The following is a 19862-nucleotide window of genomic DNA, read 5'->3' on the forward strand; positions in this document are numbered from 1 at the left end:
GGGCAATGCCAAAGCAACCCAATCAAGCAAGCCACGTCGTTCATAGGGGCGATCACTCGGTACCAAATTGCCGAAACATCCAAACGTCAGCACCAATAAGTCGTTGCACACGATCAAACAATTGGATCTGAGCAATCGTTAGTGTGTTCTAGACCTCGGCAATTTCCCTAAACTGATTCAACTCTAAACTTGCCTGGATAATACGGCATCACCAACGAACCAACGGTGATCCGCGGATGACGGGGGGGAGCGGAGTCAGCCCTTCTCTCCAGACTCCGTCGCTGTACGCCGCGTCATCCTCTAATATTATGGCATGACTGACGCTTAACGCAACGGTTGGAGGTCTCGTATTTTTTTTTCCTACGCCAGAAAAGACTGTTGCCTTTTTGCGCGCCACAGCTATTGGATCCTCCCCCCTTCGGCCCGTGTTGAGGCTTGTAAACGAGCTAATTAGTACTAGCCTGGCTGACTGCGGCACCGAAATGCCGGTTTACGCATTAGCCAATAATGAACATTGTATAACTCAATTACAAGCCAGTAACAGTAAACACCATGGACACTTCGAGTACAAAAGGTCTGAGATGGCAGCCTCATTCTGAAAGCTTAAACTGCATCAACCATCACATCTCATTCACTCTTTACTCACTACAATCTTTCAAACTTACAACTTTGAGTTAATACCTTAATCCTTCAACATGAAGCTGAACTTCCTCCTCGCTGCTGCTCTGGCCACCTGCGCCATGGCTGCTTCCAGCACCACTGAGACCAGCACCAAGTATGAACCCCTCATCTCACTAGTGTGAATCTCACTAACAAGAACAGGACTGAGCATCACTCTACCACCACCAAGACCGACACCGCCAAGGCCAGCGCCACCTCTTCTCACTCCACCTCCAAGTCCAAGGGCGCTGCTGCTCCTACCATGGGTGCTGATATCCTCGGAATGGCTGGCATTGCTGGTATTGCCGTTGCCATGGCTATCTAAGCGCACATTCCCTATTGTACACTTCGACTGTTCATAGTCTCTTGTGGGGTTTGGATCACTGTATTTGCATTCCTAGATTAGCATCGATTGAAGCGAGCCTTACCTTCTCATCTCTATGAGTTGAGCTTGGTACTTAATTGACCTATATCACCCTTGTATCTTGTCAATCGTCCGTGAAGAACTATGTCTGCTGTTGTGAGCTTGGTTCGACAAAGCGATCGAAGCTCGCCATCGTAGCATGAGTCTGTCTACTGGGCCAACTTAGACCTTACATACTGGGAGATTCAATGTTGTATCCAGAAGTTTCCTTCTCCATACGGTGCATCATTGACTTGATGCGAAAGTCTAACAAAATATGTTTAAATACTACATTTGGTATTCTTGGTGCAAAGCGGCTCTTGTGCCGTTAAGATCTTGTCTCAGGACATTCAGCAATTGTTCGCATTCCACAAGGCCAGTAGTCATCCGTCATTGTTCGGGTTTTACACTTCAATAACAGCACATGTGCCTAACCAACCCCTGAAGGTGTACTAAAAATAGCCACTTGACGGATGCACCGGCCCCATCCAGCCATCAAGCGCAATTTCACATTCCAGGCGAGGACTTCACTCCGAGATATGTTGATAGTGCACCAGAACTTGGAGTTAACCGGCGTATAAAGTAACTAATCATTGAGTGTTATTGCGCCTCTGTCTCGTCAGGTATGAGGCACTTCATAACTTAGCCTTCCATGCCCTTGCGTGTGGCGGAAGTAGGATTTATAATAACCAATATAACTAAGCAACCCTTTTTCTCAATCTTCTGACCTCGACCACGAGTTCAAGATGGTTATGTTCTTAATGACGGTTCTTACCGAAAATGACCATAGGTAGGTCAAAGCAAGGACTAATGGGAAATTTCTCAGAACCTCCAGCTTCTCCCAATCTCCTGTCATCCCTCCCGAATCTCATTCGGCACGTTCGATCCGAACCCACTCTAAATTCCATCTCCAAACAGACGGCCCTTGCTTGCAAACGATGACTTAGTTGATACGTTCTTCCTTGACGGAAAAATGGGGTTTTATAACTTCTGAAGTGCTCCGCATATTATCGGAATCTCACTATCTATCGATCTTTCTTGCAAAGGGCCAATTATTTTGCTAAGAAAGGTCCTATCTATACCCTCAAGCTCGTAAGCTCAAGTCGCAATAAGACCAATAGATGTACAGGGAAATCTCTTTATAATTAATATTCTATCAACTAAATCTATATTTATGTTATCAGCTTCGTGGTTGCTTGGTGTAGCTGTAAGGTTCCGTTGTGAATCTTTACCTCGTACTCGTGCATTTTCCAGACCTCGAGATAATACAGGAGTATACTCCTGTCTTCTGAAATGGATGAAGATGGCCTTCAGAAAAGTAATGCTGGAAGACTGGTTTACCTTCACGAGTTCATTGCCCCACGGATAGAGCTATAACTGCCCTAGCTTTATCTCACTCTTGGTCACAGCAATTGTCGCGCACTCCAGTATTTTAGTTTAGTGCCACAATGTCAAAAGAGACACTCTATCTGCCTCCTACCGCATCCCACTTCTCAATATGATCTGAGAGGTTCAATCCACGTTGAGTCAGGTTCTCAGCTTCGGCGACATGGTTTTCCATCACACTATGCTTTCAGGCAGATGGCTACTTCAAATGTCAACAGTTCGCAAATATTGGCCGCTTACCGAGAAGTTACGAGGCTGTAAATTTGAGTATATGCTTTTTACTCTGCACTTCTTGTAATTCCCTCCCAGCTTTTCATAGCATGGCCAGAATACATAGATAGAATGGGGCTGACATAACAGTTACTTGGCCTGCTTCCAGCGAACAAGTCGGCCTGAGCTGAGACACGTTGTGCTTAAGTCTGCAGCGCCCCCGATTTCTCATTGAAGTTTTAAAGGTTTGGGGTAGACTTGTGAGCGACCGAACAAGACTGAAAACTAATGCATTCTTCGGGTGGGTGTTCCAAGCAACATCAGATAACAGACTCGTTACTATATGTTTTGATAAGCCAGTATCATCTTCCAAGCCATTAAGGTTTTCTGGAAGTATCTGTCTTGCTGATAGATGTGTTATTTGCAGTTGAGACCTGTGGCTGAGAGCTTATATCAGCACAGAGAACTTAGTCGATCTTGCTGAGATATCATAGGCTTCAACCTCTAACCAGTTAATAGTCTCGGCGTTACAACCTGTTCTGGTGTTCTTGTTCATCTCAGATACGAGGTGAACGTGGGTAATAGAGTTGGTTTCAGACTGCATGTCAATAGATATAGTTCCAATTGATCGGAAGTTCAGTCACTTTTGACCCCAAACTGACTCCCATGTCAAGCTGAAAAGTGGTCAATAGCGCGACGGATATCCCGTTATCCGAGCGTCGGTCTAACTTTCTCTCTGCCGGCATAAGATAGACTTTGTCAAAGCTTGATCGAGATGTACAGTGGAACCCGCAGATAACTTGGAGCGAGCCAAGACGCGATAGATCGATCGCTGTGTCTATCATTAAGGCACCTTTCTAGCCAGTTAGGGTCTGAAATGACGTGACCCAAGTTTTGTATCAATTTCCATTCATTGCAGCTGGGAGACTAGATATTATCTTCGCTGACATGTCGGCATTTACTCTTGATGTAACGTAACGCAGTGATGGTGGACCCTGTTTCACAACCATGTATACTGTTTAGCATTTGGTCATGAGGGCAAGTCAAGTAAAACTCCAGTGGTTTGGGGAATGCCGAGAAGTCTGAGAACTTATTTTCTTTCTGTGGTATAAACTTTAATGCTCTCGCAATGTTTTCTATACATGGCTAGTCTACCTGAAGAACTGGGGTACCTGTCAAAGCCATTGACGATGTTACACATATTATTAGTCGGAGTTAGTTTACCCGCCTTGAGTTTATCTTGGGTAAAGTTTTAAGCTAGAGCCTTTGCTGTCTATATGGTTTCCCTTATCAGATTATCTCGGAGCGACAACGTCAAGCTATGAGTAACAACCCCAGCCTAGCGGTGCAGATAATGAACCGCAGGCGTTCTTGGCAACAGCAGACCCCAGCAAGTGTTCGTCAGTGACACAAAAGAGGTAATCATCGGCGCTACAGAAGCTGCTAGAATAGTAGTTTTGGTGGCGGTATAATGTAGGCCGACGGGTAAGCCATCGAACCACTCTTTATAAGCAGACTCTAGACCTCGTGGCCAAGCCAAAAGACTATCTTATCGCTTCACTTTAGCCCATCTCCAACCTTGGCTCATCGGATCTACAGCCCTTATTGGACGTACAAGTTACAGAATCAATAACTGCAAACTCTATTCTCAGCCCCTGAGCAGCGGAGAGTACGACGTCGGATGGCGCTATTACGATTATCAACAGGGGTTCTCGAACAGCTAAAACAAGCCACCAATCAGAACACCCCATCCCCTTGGAAGAGCTTCCTGTTTCATAATACACTTTCTGCCGATCTCTTTAGCGCAGAGTGTAAAACACGGCCAACGGCAATAATTCTGTCATGAACGTGGAAAAAGCGGAAGGTGGTACTTGTGATGCTGAGAAGATGTCACGTTTTGGCGCAGTTTCATCGATTTTGACATTCCAAGGTTGGTCTAGTTTTGGGCTCAGGCCCCCCCCCTTTCAGGTGTTTTATAACAATGAAAAGTCTTCAGCTGTTGAGTTGATGTCTTGCATTGTTTGGAAAAAGCAAATGCCTCACTTTCTTCAACGACCCCAGCCATAATGGTCAATATTCCGGCCAACCTTTCGATTTCAATTCCTACATTAACCGGATCGTTGCTATCCTGTGTTGCGAGCTTTTTCGCGCTCTGTCTTCATGTTATTGTTCCTCCGCCGCGACGACATTTTCGCCATGCGTTGATTGTGAACCTCCTCGTTGCAGGTAGGTCAATCAATCCCATCAGACACCTGCGTCAACCTAACTCGATAACGAAGACTTCATCAATAGTCTCAACAATACAGTATCTGGTATCCTCGCCATTAAGGATGGCTACGCAGATCCGAAAGCGTCCCCGAGCACTGGTTGCGTCGCCAATGCTTGGGTTGGTCAGTTCTCGGTACAAGCGATCGACTTCAACATTCTTATCATCTCTGTATCGGTACTACTAGCGGTTCAGCGACAACAGATTCTTGACGACTCGTCGAGGCTGATGACTGCAATTGTCTGCCTTGTACCTTGGATCCCCGGCACAATCACCAGTAGGATCATAGGAACTAAACGGCTGGCCATAATGCTGAATTAATTTGCAGGTTTTGTCGGGCTCGGTCTCCATGTCTACGGCCCGGTGAGCGGTAACTGGTGCTGGATCCAGACCCAACATCTGGGTCTCCGCTACGGCCTCACTCACGCTTGGCGCATCGCCATTTTCCTTGCAACAGTGGCTATTTACACTTACATATACATCAAACTCCGACGACTCTTCAGTTTCGTCAAATACGGCCTCTCTTCCTCTACTACAAAAGGATATACCACGAACGCGCAGTCGAGAATCGATCGAGAAAACGCCGAGCAGTCGGATACACAACGGATATGGGTCACTACCACGGTAGAGGCTTCGTATGAACTTGAGTCGAGGGGCATAGCAAAGGGAGACCAGAGCGAAGGAGAGGATATGTCGCCTGGTGGAAAGGTCCAATGGTCAGCATCTGCCATGCCTGAACCAGAGCCGCCTACAACTGAAGACCATGGAACGAACAACACACAAAATGTCTCCACGGGCAACGGACCAAACCACCGTGTACCGAAAACACCCAACTTGAGAAGGATGCTCCTTTTGAACGGATATCCGATCGCATACATAATCTTATGGCTGCCAGGCATGGCGAATCGCCTGGCTGAGTCAGTTGGTACATCACCAAAGTGGCTCACTGGCCTCCAAGCTTCGACACAATTCATAGGGCTCGTCAACGCCTTGACGTACGGCTTGACAGAACAGATGCAGCGTGCAGTCCAGATGTGGATGAAGAGGCGCAGCTTCAGGACGCTTGATCCATAGGCTATCGGACTTTCAGTTCATAGACCTAACACTTGGCCTTAGGCCAATGTGGACGTGAGTTGAAATTAATGAGACTTGGTTTGGCTTCTCTATACGTCGTTTCTGATATTTCATAGATAAAGGGCTTCTAGATTCCAATGCATAGCAAAATATGTGATGACTTCCCACAAGCTCCTTGAAAGGCTTGGGTCTTTTTCTTGTTCTACCTGAAATGAGTGACTAATACTGTTTACAGCAAGAGAAGTAATGCTATCTTTTGAAACGAGTGAAATAGAAATAGAATCCTCCAACTTGGCCTTCCTTCCCCCTACTCTCCACTTCTTCCTGTTTGGGGTCCTAAACATAAATGCCCTCAACATTTAACAGTTACCGGGGTCAGCGCTGCCAAGAATGTTAGCATCTAATCTTAATACGCCTCTACGCTCATGCAAACTCACCGGAAACGCCACTTAGAAACAGTTGACTCTCCGCCGCGGTCACATCCGTAGATCTCGTTCTTGAGGCGCGTGTAGCAGTCGTCGTTATTAAGGTCAAGCGTCTGGTCCCACTGGTTTTCAACTTCAAAAACAAGGCCAAGTTGACCGCTTCGGGGACACATGGACTTGGTTTGCTTGGGTCTGAATTGTCCAGAGAACATGCCCTGAGAACCGTAGCAGGCGTCCCAGACGAATTGGGCTGCTTGATCTTTGTTTGGCCAAGGGTCGCCGGTGGTGTAGCATCCCGCATTGACGACTTGGGCGTTGAAGGCGAGCATGCCACCGAGAGCAGTAAGGATGGTAGATGTCTTCATTTTGAGGGAGGAAGGGGGCTGTGATATTGAGATTGTTGTTGATCTGATAGAGGTGAGATGGTGATGAAGTACTTTTCGGGGAGGGCAACATGACCTTTTTATCTTCACTCAACTCCCTCCTCTACTCGTTTCGAGTGCTGTGCTCTCGGCAATTACCACATAGGGCTCCCATCTCGTCCCCAGTACAAAGTTCATTCCTTCGCATGGGGCCTTGTGGATATGATCACCGGGAGAAAGACTTGCTCAATTCTCTCTACAGTTTTTGTCGATCATCATTAAGTGCCGGGGGTATATGAGTGGTCTATACCAGGGCTGAAGTTCAGCCCAGCTGCCGTTACCCATGTCTCAGTCTGTCAGAAACTGTCAGAGGATACTCATGGTGGGTCTGGAAGCTTGACACTGTCGAATCATCTGCCCGTGATCCTGAGGTTGGAAGCCTCGAGTCCAAGCGACGAGTCCTTTTGTCAAGACCGCACAGACCATGAAATCACCGCGCCGTTGGGCTGACGGAGTTGTAACTGTCCAACCCAGCGATTAGTAACGTCGATACTTTCAAGAAGGATCGTTGCTACATAATCCCACAAACCTACGAGACTGGGCACTCAAATATTCGCCTCGTAAATGTTCTGACACTTAAACGTTCTTAGGTTACACAGTTCTGAAGTATCAAAATGAAATGGGCTTATATATTTGTCAAGTGTTCCAAAGCAGGTGTATTCTAAAGTGCTATTCAGTCATAGGTTGAAGCTACTGGCCGTGATCTACGGCCGGCAGTTGCGCCAGCCGAAGTAGGTGCCGAGCAAGCCGATATGTCACTGGATAATGGTTTCCGTCGAGTGCTACGCCTTGTGGTAAACCCCTGCGTCGCAGGCTACCCCGAATGTCAACCCTTGCGATGCCGACATAGAACTTGAATGCAGCAAGATACTGGTCGTTTGCATCCCGCGTTCGCAACTAATTCCATTTATGGTCACTATTTTTGCCGTCTCTCAGACAGAATAGGAAGTTCTATGCAGCAGAGTGAAATAACTCTTCGCTCATACAGTCCTGCTGACATCAGATTCTGCCCTGTGCATCTAAGCCTTGTTGCGTAGAGAAGGTAGCAAAATGCCATGACACACTCGGACTTTGCCAAGAAGTCCAGCAGATTATTGTGATGTACCTGGCCATGCTCCTGAAGAGTGCTTGATTGGATGGTTCGTCAGTCCCCATATGTATGCTGGCCTGTTCCATTCTCTATATGATTGGCTGGTTCGTTTAAACCTCCATCTTGTTGGCTTACTGCTTCAATGCGGCTTACATTATTGCCAGCCGAGTAAGCCTAAGCCCTATATTTACCTGAAAATACGAAAAGGAACACATTTGGATAGTAGTCAACTGAAATTAACGTGGATAGTATTTGGATCATGTCTATTGAACCGTGGTCTTGGTGTGATGTATCGCTTTCAACCACGTTTAGCAAAAACACAACCCGTGAAAGTGCATGATCAGAGATTACCAAGATACCGTTTTAGATCGTCGTGTAACTTTTTTGGCCCATCATACTGTTTCCAAGACCCATTAGTATGAGTCCTGGCACTCGTGCGTCTTGAAAACATTAATTCTCCTCCGTACTCCCGCCTTCACTCTCACTAACATACTCATACGCCCTCCGCCATGTGACCTTCCCCTCCTTCGGATCCATGATGACAGCATAATGCGTCTCCTCGTTTCTAATCATATCATTTTGCAAAAACTTGATAACATCCGCCCTCGTCACGACGTCATTCCGTAGCTTGTACCTTCTTTTACAAGCTCGGACACGTTTTCTCCATAACTCATCCAAATCGTGCTTTCTTTCAAGTGAATAGGCCACCAGGTCTGCCATGCCTGTTGCATCGTCGCCTCCGGCGAGTTCTGCTGCGGCTTGTTGGAGATGCGCGGGGTTGTCTTCATCTTTGACGTCGTGGTTATAGGCTGTGAGAAATGTGTCGGATTCGCGAATTGATGCGCTGCGATGGTCTTTCTCGATGACGAAGACGCGATCCGGTTGGCAGAGAATGAGATATGCGGCGGTTGAATTTGATGTCGAGAGTTTTGTGAGGAGGTGTTGTACATATTGGTTCTGCAAATCAGGGCCGACATTGTCCGTCTCGTGCGCTTCATCGGACTGTCTCTCCGGTATCGTAGAGTCGCCTAATAGAATTTCTCTCAAACTGCTCGAGATGGATTGTCGGTACCCAAGAACGACCATTGCCTGGTTGTATCTGTAAGAAAGCCTTTGCCGAAGAGTCTCCGCGGCATGGTACGGTCTGAAGTTCAAACTTAAACTCATGCCCTGCCGCACTCCTGTCAAAACCCCAATGTACCCAAGATACCCAATTGTTGTTGCAATAACCGGACCACCGGGAGTACAGACGAAGTCGAGTTCGACGATAATATTTCTTAACTGATGCATGCCCCAGTCGAGAGTCCGAAAATGAAGCATTGTCGTTGCTTTCCCACCAGAATCTGGATCGAGCGTTCTTGCCCCGCCGCTCGTGCATCCCAACAGAAGGTCCAAGAGAACATTGAAGGCAACGAGGATGTGCATGGAAATGCCGATCGCTTTCGAGATACCCACCAATTCTGCATTTTCTTCCTTTGAATGGACACGTCGCATAATCAGCGGCGAGACAGCAGCCATTATTTTCCCGGCAAATTTCCCAACAAGCTCATCCAGTAAGGTATAGAACAGGGAAGGTAAATCGCACGAGTCCACGGCGGTCTTGAAGTGCGGAACGATATGGTCATAGCGGGCCTCGGGAGGTTGAGATAGATCGACGGTGAATTTTGGTATTTCTCGATATACCGACATTTTGGAACGATGATGATGAAAAGATGAAAGTTTACTGGGAGCTTGAGAGGTTAAAAAAGGGCGAGGGTTAAGTTTCATGTGCAACTCGAATAGAGGCGTGGATGCCTAGAGCTGTCATCGCAGCTGGCACATATGACGTAAGCTTTCATAAACATGAGGCTTGACAAACGATCTAGGCACTGCAAGTCCTGAGACATAGTTTATACCCATGTACCACGACGAACGGCATCCAAAGTGTTGGCTTTTGGCTTTTGGAGAGAGGAAAACATAATCAAGGCTAGAGTGTTGATTCAGTGACTCTGCTCCACGTGTTATTTCCGAGTTGTTGGGTCATGGTTTTCTGGTTATTTCCAGCATCTGGGCCGGGCCGTTCAGCTCCGTGATAAATTCTATTTATAGCCTGTCCAACCAAAGGGCCGTTTGGATTTTGGAGGTTTTGAAGTGGATTTTAGTGGTGCTGGAGTGGAGTACCACTGGTCCAATCAACGTAAGGCATCTTCCGACACGCTTTAAGTCCTGTTTAAGTGGGGTTAATTCTCTTCCCTTCGATTGGCCTTGGCCTGGTTGACCTAACCTAGAGTTTGATGATATTTCGATTTTCTTGAATTTACTTCTGTATAAGACGATTAAATGGCCAAACAAGGGTAAAACTATGCTGGCTACTCTATGAGATCTTGCAAGATTACCTTCTACTTACCCAAGTCGCTGGCGCCACCTAGTCAATAGTCTTCAGTCGAGATTGACAAATAATGAGCATACCAGATGTATTGTTTCCACTCAAGGACTGTGACGGAGAAATTGTGTCACCACACAGAATTAAGGTCAATTACAGCATTCATTGTAAAATATTCATTGTCGTTACTAGTATATCTCAAACTTAGATAATGCTTGATTACACAAAATGCTCTGTGGTACAGAGGAATAATCCGGAGACGGTAAGTCGCGCTGTCATGCCACTCAATTCAAATTCTTCCGAAAGAGTGCTAATTGCACAAGGCAGCGATTGCTCAGTGCGTAATGGAACGTTGCTTTATAAAAAAACGTGACGCGATGATTTAACTGAGTCATTTAACTTCAAGCATAATACTTAAATAAATCTCCGCAAGTCCCATACCTTTGCCGAAGTCAGGTGATGGCTGTTCCGTCCCGAGCTGATGGACGCCAAGACCGGCTATACCGGCCTCACTGCCGCGGATTTCGTCTGTGCTGACGTTTTTATTTGCTATTTTTCGTGCAAGTCAGGTGCTCTTTTTATTCTCAGATGATCACGAAATATCGCTTGTATCACAGCGGAGGTTTTGTAGTGTAGCAACAAACAAGCGGTGCAGGCAGTAGCAAGAAACCATGGTCTTTCTCCCATGACGCTGAATCACCCCAACTTTTTTCCCATCCCACAACCGCATTTCTCCTATAATGGGGAAGTCCGGCGGTGACCCCACGGCGTGATTCTCCACAAAAAAACACATCCCACGGAGAATAAACATCGCCAGGATAACTAAGCTCACCGGTCCGGCGCTCTTCGGCCCAATAAACCCCTGGATTCGGCCCTTCTGAGCTGGTTATATCCGGGGAGCCTCACCTTGACGGTTAAAGGTGAAAGTTCTATTTAGCCTTGTTCCCCGATAGGATGACGGTGAGACGTATTGATCCGCTGAGCAGAATTGGAGGTTTGAGTATCGCGTTGTCGTGGTTTCGAAAGGCCTCATGGGACTTGCGATGTATTGTAGTCAGGACTCCTTTTTTAAAGGATCCGCTGAGAATGGAGGGAATAAAAAGACAGTACAGACCGCGTTGAAGGAGAAGAGAAGATCAATTAGTTTTGGGTTTACAAGATATTGACTGACGATATGCTTGGGAACAAGTATGTCTCTTATCTCTTACAACCTTGAGGTAATAAACTAGAGCTGATACGATAACCAGATCTTTCACTGTCAACGGGGCAGCCTGCGGAGCTGAGGCTCTGGTCTTGGCCCTCATTACCTCTCTTGGAGGCTTTCTGTTTGGCTATGATACTGGTGAGCGATACCCGAACTCTTGGAGTTATTGAGTCTAACGTGAAACAGGTCAAATCTCGGCTATGCTTCTTTTCAGAGACTACGTCGATCGCTTCGCTCAAACAGATGATGACGGTACCAAATACTGGGTACCCGCCATCCAAGGTATCCTCGTGTCTCTTATGAGCATCGGATGTCTCATTGGAGCATTGTCAGGATCCTAGTAAGTCTCCCATCTTCATTCACTCGACAGTCTACTGACATCGCGCCCCAGCACTGCAGATTGGTACGGTAGAAGATGGAGTCTCACCATCTTCGTCGTCATCTTCCTCCTCGGGAACGTCATCCAAATCACAGCCATGTACTCATGGGTCCACATGATGATAGGCCGTCTCATCGCCGGTCTTGGTGTCGGTGCCCTCTCCATCGGCGTACCCATGTTCCAAAGCGAGTGTGCACCGCGAGAAATCCGCGGCGCTGTTGTGTCCTCATATCAGCTCATGATCTGCTTCGGCATTCTCATCTCAAACATCGTCAACTATGGTGTACGAGAGATTGAGGATAACGATGCGTCGTGGAGAATTGTTATTGCTATTGAGATGGCCTTCTCAATCCCTCTTGGTCTTGGGGTCTTGGCTTGTCCTGAGTCGCCGAGATGGCTTGCTATGAGGGAGGATTGGGATGGTGTGAGAACGTCGCTGGCGAGGTTGAGGGGTATGATGAGTGATGTGAAGAATCCTCTGGTTGAGGACAATATCCAGGAGATGAGGATTCTTCTGGAGGAGGAAAGAAAGGTTGGTCAGGGAAGCTGGTTGGAATGCTTTGGTGTGCGCAACAAGGGACCGAAGGTCCTGTACCGAACACTTCTTGGTATGGCTGTTCAGTTCTTCCAGCAGTGGACTGGCGCCAACTACTTCTTCGTAAGTCAACCGCTGTCATTCAGCGACACCAGCTAACTTTAGTTTAGTACTACGGAGCCACCATCTTCGAGTCCGCAGGTATTGACGACCCGATCCTGGTACAACTCATCCTCGGCGCCATAAATGTCGGAATGACCTTCTTCGGTATCTACTCCGCAGAAAAGTTCGGTCGTCGCTGGCCCCTCATCATTGGCGGTTTGTGGCAAACAGCTTGGCTGCTCATCTTTGCATCTGTCGGAACAGCCATAGACCCCGAGGGCAGCAGTACCAGTGGCATCGTCATGATTGTTTCCGCTTGCATGTTCATCGCCTCTTTTGCTGTCAGCTGGGGTCCACTCGGCTGGGTCGTTGTTGGGGAAGTCTTTCCTTTGCGCACTCGCGCGAAGCAGGCTTCTTTGGCTACTGCAAGCAACTGGCTTGCAAATTGTAAGTGTTCCTTAACAAGCCTAGCGTGCTAATGCTAATATGAACAAGTCCTCATCAGCTTCCTGACTCCCTTCGCCGACGCCGGCATCTCCTACGCCTTCGGTTATGTTTTCGCCGGCATGAATCTGATCGGTACCGTCATTGTATACTTCTTCCTCTATGAGTCAAAGACTCTTAGTCTCGAGCATATTGACATGATGTACTGTTTGCCTGACCTCAAGGCATGGGAGAGCGCGAAGTGGACGCCACCCGGGTATGTCAGCCGTGAGAAGAAGGATGAGTCTTACTTTGAGGAGATGGCTGCTGGAAAGGATGCAGAGAAGGTCGTTGTTCATAGCGACAGCGGGGTTGAGTGAGATGTAACGAGGGTGACATACGTTTCAACGGGAGGAATGGCAGATACGAAAACTGTACAATAAGTAGATGGATAGATTTGGGAATTTGTATATAGATATGTTTATTTGAGCTTGAGGCGAAAAAACGCTATTCTTGCTTTTGGCCTTGCGGGTTTGCTTCATTGTTTTCATGCCGATGCATTCTTCTTCCCACGGGCGAGGAACTCTCGGATGACATTTTCAGTCACCTGTGCAATATCATTCTGATACCCATCCCAAGCCAGAGAGTTATTCCAGTTAATACTACCAACACTGAAAACAGAACCGCCTCCATTCGTCTCATAGTATACCATGTCGCTCCTCACAAGCGGTGAAGTTGAGCCGAGGGTCCCGATCATGGGGAAGATGAGCTCTTCATTGAACAGCATGAAATGATCATCATGTCGCTCGCTTCGAGCAAGCAAGACCGCATTGGCGGGACTACCGATTGCAACGTCAAGACGATCGAGCTCATCGCCACTTGCACCGCCGGCAAGACCCTTTGTACCGAGGAGCTTCCGAGACTCTTCGTTGAGACCCTTCCAGAGCCAATCCAGTGAAGGATTGTTAAGGGCTTCATCGGTTGGAATGAAAGGTCGACCGGGTCCTTTGCCAGAAGCACAGCTGCCAATGCCCCAAAGCTCGTTGGGTGGGCGGCCGATTGAGCGCCAGAGGCCACCGAGTTGACCGTTCAATGCGTGATGGCGCTCGCCTGGAGGGTTCTCGTGGGTTCGTGCCCCGACATCAGCGCGTCGCACTTCCATGCGGTGAGGTCGCTTCGGGTCCGTAACTGACTTCCACTAGAGAATTGTTAGCATCGTAGTGCTTGGAAAAATTACGATGCTTACATAGAAACCGTTGCCGCCGGCATAAATAAGCGATCCTCCATTTTTGGCATGCCCCTCGTAAGCATCCAGAGATTCTGCAGAAGGGTACTCTGGATGTGAGCCAGAAATGACAACATCGTATTGAGACAATGCAGCGCGGCCGCGGAGATGAAGGTCATGGTCTGTGAGAATGTCGTAACCGTCGCCGAAATGCTTCTCAAGAAATCCAACCATTAGTAGATCAGCTGAGAATTCTCGTGGTCGCTGAAAGCCCCAGTGGATATAATCAGGACGCACGTTCAGAATCGGTCGCTTGATGGTACTGTATACAACGCCTGAGCCATCACTGTGGAGATCGTAGATAGCGAGACCAAGATCATGCCGTCGCACCATCTTGTAATAGTTATCAGACGCGACGAGCTGAACACCTTCGGGGAATGAGATATGTGTTGACTTGGTCTCGTCATACATATGCTCATTCGCATATGCCAGGTATGTAAACGTCGAAAAGACAAAAGCAATCTTTGCTTGCGGTCGGACTTCTTTCGGACGGACGAAGAAGACAATTGCGTCTTTGAGATCTGACTCTGTGTCTTGAACTTCGATCGCATAAGCACCAGAGCGCAGATCAGAAGGGACAGTGAACTCAAAGTCGGTATCCCACGCAGCGTCATCAAGATCGTCGTCGTGAAAGTGAATAGCACCGAAACCATACGTTGCTTCCTTCCAGCCGAGTCCAATGAGCTTGTGATCCCAGTCATACCCGCGAATAGCTCGGGTTGGCGCATTGATAAGAACGCCATCAAGACCAGAACCAGAGACATCAAAAATCTCATCTGTGTCAATCCCAACAGAGAAGTCGTATCGTGCGATGTCCCAGTTATTTCGACCTAAGGCTCTGAAGCGGGGAGCTTCGATGCGGCCGTTGAAGAAGTGGACTGGTAGTTGTGAAGCAGATGTTGGGCTGGCAGCTGTAGTGGCTGCAAAGTGCATAGGGATACCCGAGTCCAGACGAGGAGTGTTGGAAAGAGATGTTTGAACAGTGGTTGATGAAGGAGCAATTTCGTTTCCAGAAGCAATGTGAGTGAGCTGCAACTGGAACTCCCTCCCCTTGAGAGTGATGCAAACATGGAACCATCGACGTTCACGGGCTGAAGAAGCGATCTTCTTGACCTCAACGCCATTGGAGGTACCAATCCATACAAGAAGTTGATTATCCCGATCAAAAAGAACAGCTATACCAGCGCTCTTGGCGGAGTCAAGGTTGGACAAGATAGCTTGAGGATGAGGAGCATTAAGCATCCAAGGCTGAACATAAAAGTCAATTTCAACGCCTTCTGACTTGCCCAACAAAGGTTCTCTCTTCCATGCATCAACAACAGCGTAAGAACCCGGATGCGACGCTTGAAAGCGACCGTTTAATTCGCCTTTGGGACCATGCTCGATGACTTCTTTCGCAGGGGTTGGAGCGTGGGGCATGTCAAGGCCTTGGAGTAGTCTGACGAGTTGATACTTGAGCTTGGGCTTTGTAGAGGAAATCTAAGATGGTGAGTATGGAGGCTAAGAGAATGAGAGGGCTGGGGTACCTTGACGTGGGCTGTTTCACCAGGGGAAACTACCCATGGGTCTACGTAGCCAGTGATTTCCTCTTCATCGTGGCGAAGTGCAGGGCGAACGGGATACTGTGAAGCAACCATATTGGCTATTGATGTTTGTGAATGAGAAATCGGCTCAAGTGCTCAGAATATTATCTGCTGGTCTTATGTCTTCTGAGAATCTCATTACGCAGCATTATCGCACCAATTGATCCATCTCTATATAACATTTTGGCTGGAAGTGTAATTCCCGACAATCCGTAACTTGATGGGTTTCTTATTTCCCGATCGAGTAGTCGTGCTCTGGCGCCTGTTGTGATAAGCTAAAGATTTGATATGCGGAGAAGTATTCCGAGCCTCTCGGAAAACTCTAGTAACCTGGTTGGACAAGAATATTAGACAGTTCGCCAACGAAACTGCTTTAACTTGAGTAGGAAATATCCTTATCTCCCTGCGGCTCATCGGCTGTAATATTGTCTCTCTTTTTGCTGATCCACGAGATTGGATTCATTTCGTGCCAAGACGCCGGTTCTCTTGAGAATGAGGAGCTGATTACGGATGATGATATCCCTGGATACCAAGTGGCCGGGCTGTCTGCTAGCGATAAGGATGGCTCCGCCCCCGCATTGTCTTGTGCTCTAATTTCTGGAGCTATTCTCCAAATCGGGATATTTCTGGTGTCTGCTACCCCAGAACCAACTGTTCGGATGAACGGCTTCACATTGAGAAGTGGAGAGCTTGACGTCAAGACTGATAAGGTTGGGAGATGTCTTGCGGGCTACGACGGCATGGCGCTGGTACCAGAGAAATTAGTGTTGGAACTATCAGAGCGTTATTGAGATAAGGTAATAGGTGACCGCAAGCCTATATAAAACAGACAACAACCCCAGCTGACGGTGCCATCCACCAAGAGAATCCACAAACATACGATCAGATTTACTCCACCGTTATCTTCCCCTTGGATCATACCCACAATGCCCACTCAGAGTCAGACCACTGCCAACGTGGCAGATCAGATCGAGGTGATTCCCGGGACGGTCCACTTGGTCGACGCCCAGGGAAGTATGGACTCGCAGCACGCCAAAGGAGCGGAGCACGACATTGTTCTCGTTCCAGCTCCGTCAGCTCATCCGGATGATCCGCTGAACTGGTCGCCGAGGAGGAAATATCTCTCTGCGTTTTGCATGGCAGCGTATGTACAACCTCGCTTTGGTATCATGCTGTGTTAGGAGTCCACTGACGTAATGTTAGTTATGTGCTTGTTATTGGCATTTGCTCGTCTGCGCTGTACTCGACTTTGGGACCGCTGTCGGAGTCTACTGGCCTGAGCTACAATGATCTGAACTCTGGGACTGGATACATGGTAGTTATATCTCCATTTGATGACTTCAGTGACAGCCTGACATTTTTCTAGTTTCTCTTCTTCGGCTGGGGATGCATCATCTGGCAAGCCATCGCCATCCAGTACGGCAAGCGACCTGTGTATCTGTTGACGACATTGGGCACTTTAGTGAGCCTCTGAATCTGAATGATGGTATTGAAGCTGACATAGCCAGGGCGTCATGGTCTGGCAGCCACATGTGCGATCAAACGGGGAGTGGATCGCGACCAAGATTCTGCAGGGCATCTTTGGTGCGCCGATTGAGTCTTTGGCGGAGATTACTGTTTCAGACGTCGTAAGTCATTATTCCCACAAGGTGACGACGTATGATAGACTAATAGTTGGGCACAGTTCTTCACCCACGAACGAGGCAAGTTTATCGCTCTCTATGCTCTCGCACTCGGTTATAGCAACGGCATCGCTCCACTCATCATGGGCTTCATCAACGATGGACAAGGGTATCAATGGGTATTTGTGAGTACTCGCTTCCCAATTGACAAGAATCAAAAACTAATAGGCCCACAGTACTGGTGTGCCATCTTCTGCGCCGTCCTGCTCCTCATCATCTTCTTCTTCATGGAAGAGACCAAGTTCGATAGAGCAAAGTATATGACAAGCAACCATATCGAAGGACAGACCGTGTCTAGCGCGAATCAGACATCGACTGAGCCCGATACCAAAGACGATCTCGATACGAAGCACGATGCTGAACAAGACCAAGTTGCGACTACCACTCTGACCAACGTCAGCGCACCTAACGAGACCTTTGATCTCGATAACACCCAGTTTAGCAAGAAGTCCCGCATCTCTCGCCTGAAGCCCATTGAGCGCAAGAACCTGAAAGGCGAGAACAGACTCATCAAGCTCATCAGCCGACCGATTCTCCTCCTCGCGTTTCCCATCATCTCATATGCTGGTTTCATCTATGGTTGCAATATTGTCTGGCTTTCTGTTTTGAACGCGACAGAGTCTATGGTTCTGTCGAACAAGCCTTATAACATGCCTACTTCGACAGTTGGGCTGACATTCATCGCTCCTCTTGTTGGAACAACCCTCGCGTAAGTCCCCGACGCCCGCGATCGAGTGAGAAGCTGACAGAAACTAGGTGCATCTACACTGGAATCTTTGGCGATAAATTCATCATCAAGATGGCACGTCGAAACGGGGGCTTCATGGAGGCTGAGCACCGACTCTGGCTCTTCCTGCCCTCTCTCATCCTCATTCCCTTTGGATGCATCTTGTTCGGTGTCGGAGCTTATTACGAGGCGCATTGGTTCTCAATCGTCTTTGCGATGGGCGTCATCTCTTTCACCACGACTGCCGGTTCGCAGATCTCCATTGCGTACTGCATCGATTGCTATCGCGATCTTGCAAGTGAAGCCTTGGCCACTGCCATCATTATCCGAAATACGATGGCTTTCGGTATTGGATATGGGTAAGCACACAAACCCGACTCATTGACCATGGGCTTCCGCTAATACTGTCAGTGTCACTCCTTGGGTTGTCAACCTGGGCTACCAGAATGCTTTCATCCTGGGTGCGTTCGCTGGTCTGGCGCATAACCTGACAATCTTCCCCGTCATGAAATGGGGACGGGCTTTGCGTCAGCGAAGTGCGGAGAAGTATTGGAGCACTGTCAAGGAGGGAGCAGATCTGGACCTCAACCATTGAGTTTCTGTGTCGCATGCCTGAAGCTACCGGTGCATTTCCAAAGTCAATGAAGAGCAGGTCTGGATGATGTAGCGATCGGGTTTACGCTATATCCTGGATAAGGCTTTTGCTATTGCTCTCTCAGTTACACTGAGACCTCAAGCGTGGAGATTCAAGTAATATTAGGCAAAGATTTGCTTATTGATTAAACATTGTTTGATTACATATAAAGTACTGCAATAATCTACATTGCGTTAGGACAAAGGAAATAAACGAGTGAAAGTTGGGTATCGCTGCCTCAAGCCAGAGACAAACGCCACCCTCAAAAGTCAAGGTACAAAACACCGACAAGCCATCATCACAAGCGTAAGCTCATGATTCATTAAAGTCCCTACTCCTCAGACTTATCCTCCCCCTTCTTTCCATCAGCCTCTGCCTCCGCCTCTTCCTTCGCCAGCTGCTCCTCAAGCTTCTTCTTCCTCTCCAGATTCTTCTCTCGCTTCTTCTTCTCAGCCTCTTGTCTCCTCTTATCGCGCCTCTCACCCAGAAGATATCTTGAGTTCTTGATCACCGGGAACACGCCCTTCAACGCAAGCCAGAGGTGCGAGAAGGCTTCTTTGAAGTGTGTCTTTGTTTCGTTGTAGTTGGCGCGAGCGAGAGCAGCGCGCTTCTTGGTGCGGTAGGCCTTTTCGGCTTTGGCTGCTTTGGCATATTGTTCTGATGCTTGGCGACGGGTTGTCATGAGAAGATGCTCGCTGCCGCAGGTGCTCACGGGACGGGGAGTCGGTTCTGTGGGGGCGGTGTCGGTGTCGGGCGACGCCTCTGTCTTGGACTTTGATTTGGCCATTGCGGAGAACATTGAACGAAAGATGAATTAGGGATGTGATTATTTGCTGTATTAGCTCGATAAGATCGACTACTCTGTTTCGTGATATAACGAATGGCTGATGGGCGCGAAGCAAAACCGCATGAGAGAAAAGCAAGGAGAACAAATACCAGGGACTGCAGTCCTTTAAGAACCCTGACAGATGTTCACGAGATCCTGTGTCTGCCCTTTAACGCGATACTCT

At 48.0% G+C, this 19862-nt stretch overlaps 8 protein-coding genes across 8 annotated transcripts; 4 read left to right on the top strand and 4 right to left on the bottom strand.

Annotated features, from left to right (window-relative positions):
• The first annotated feature begins 548 nt into the window (after positions 1-548).
• Positions 549-1151, top strand: FOBCDRAFT_50852 (uncharacterized protein). The gene is made up of 2 exons (XM_031189387.3): positions 549-775; positions 823-1151. Exons 1-2 carry the CDS (start codon positions 696-698, stop codon positions 983-985), a joined length of 243 nt encoding a protein of 80 aa, XP_031033372.1. The 5' UTR covers positions 549-695; the 3' UTR covers positions 986-1151.
• Positions 1152-4633: 3482 nt separating this feature from the next.
• Positions 4634-6157, top strand: FOBCDRAFT_230647 (G protein-coupled glucose receptor regulating Gpa2-domain-containing protein). The gene is made up of 3 exons (XM_031189389.3): positions 4634-4885; positions 4939-5202; positions 5254-6157. Exons 1-3 carry the CDS (start codon positions 4726-4728, stop codon positions 5997-5999), a joined length of 1170 nt encoding a protein of 389 aa, XP_031033374.2. The 5' UTR covers positions 4634-4725; the 3' UTR covers positions 6000-6157.
• Positions 6158-6358: 201 nt separating this feature from the next.
• Positions 6359-6789, bottom strand: FOBCDRAFT_205945 (uncharacterized protein; the record flags this gene model as incomplete). The annotated part of the gene is made up of 2 exons (XM_031189390.2): positions 6359-6380; positions 6437-6789. The coding sequence occupies 2 exons, from the start codon at positions 6787-6789 to the stop codon at positions 6359-6361; spliced, it is 375 nt and encodes a 124-aa protein (XP_031033375.2).
• A 1378-nt stretch (positions 6790-8167) lies between these two features.
• FOBCDRAFT_230648 (beta subunit of N-acylethanolamine-hydrolyzing acid amidase-domain-containing protein) lies at positions 8168-9920 on the bottom strand. Its single transcript, XM_031189391.3, has one exon. It carries the CDS (start codon positions 9701-9703, stop codon positions 8387-8389), a length of 1317 nt encoding a protein of 438 aa, XP_031033376.3. The 5' UTR covers positions 9704-9920; the 3' UTR covers positions 8168-8386.
• Positions 9921-11472: 1552 nt separating this feature from the next.
• Positions 11473-13374, top strand: FOBCDRAFT_252682 (general substrate transporter; the record flags this gene model as incomplete). The annotated part of the gene is made up of 6 exons (XM_059611004.1): positions 11473-11486; positions 11546-11640; positions 11689-11842; positions 11873-12539; positions 12587-12965; positions 13014-13374. The coding sequence occupies 6 exons, from the start codon at positions 11473-11475 to the stop codon at positions 13319-13321; spliced, it is 1617 nt and encodes a 538-aa protein (XP_059465736.1). The 3' UTR covers positions 13322-13374.
• Positions 13375-13488: 114 nt separating this feature from the next.
• On the bottom strand, positions 13489-15863 carry FOBCDRAFT_278818 (uncharacterized protein; the record flags this gene model as incomplete). Its single annotated transcript, XM_031189398.2, has 3 exons — positions 13489-14139; positions 14188-15705; positions 15753-15863. The coding sequence occupies 3 exons, from the start codon at positions 15861-15863 to the stop codon at positions 13489-13491; spliced, it is 2280 nt and encodes a 759-aa protein (XP_031033383.2).
• An 872-nt stretch (positions 15864-16735) lies between these two features.
• Positions 16736-18813, top strand: FOBCDRAFT_243183 (major facilitator superfamily domain-containing protein; the record flags this gene model as incomplete). The annotated part of the gene is made up of 8 exons (XM_059610530.1): positions 16736-16953; positions 17013-17124; positions 17176-17271; positions 17318-17437; positions 17476-17616; positions 17668-18200; positions 18248-18577; positions 18630-18813. 8 exons carry the CDS (start codon positions 16736-16738, stop codon positions 18811-18813), a joined length of 1734 nt encoding a protein of 577 aa, XP_059465737.1.
• A 370-nt stretch (positions 18814-19183) lies between these two features.
• On the bottom strand, positions 19184-19639 carry FOBCDRAFT_205950 (uncharacterized protein; the record flags this gene model as incomplete). The annotated part of the gene is made up of 1 exon (XM_031189400.2): positions 19184-19639. The coding sequence occupies one exon, from the start codon at positions 19637-19639 to the stop codon at positions 19184-19186; it is 456 nt and encodes a 151-aa protein (XP_031033385.2).
• Between the last annotated feature and the right edge of the window lie 223 nt (positions 19640-19862).

Source organism: Fusarium oxysporum, chromosome IX, assembly GCF_013085055.1.
Source record: "Fusarium oxysporum Fo47 chromosome IX, complete sequence".
NCBI lineage: Eukaryota > Fungi > Ascomycota > Sordariomycetes > Hypocreales > Nectriaceae > Fusarium > Fusarium oxysporum.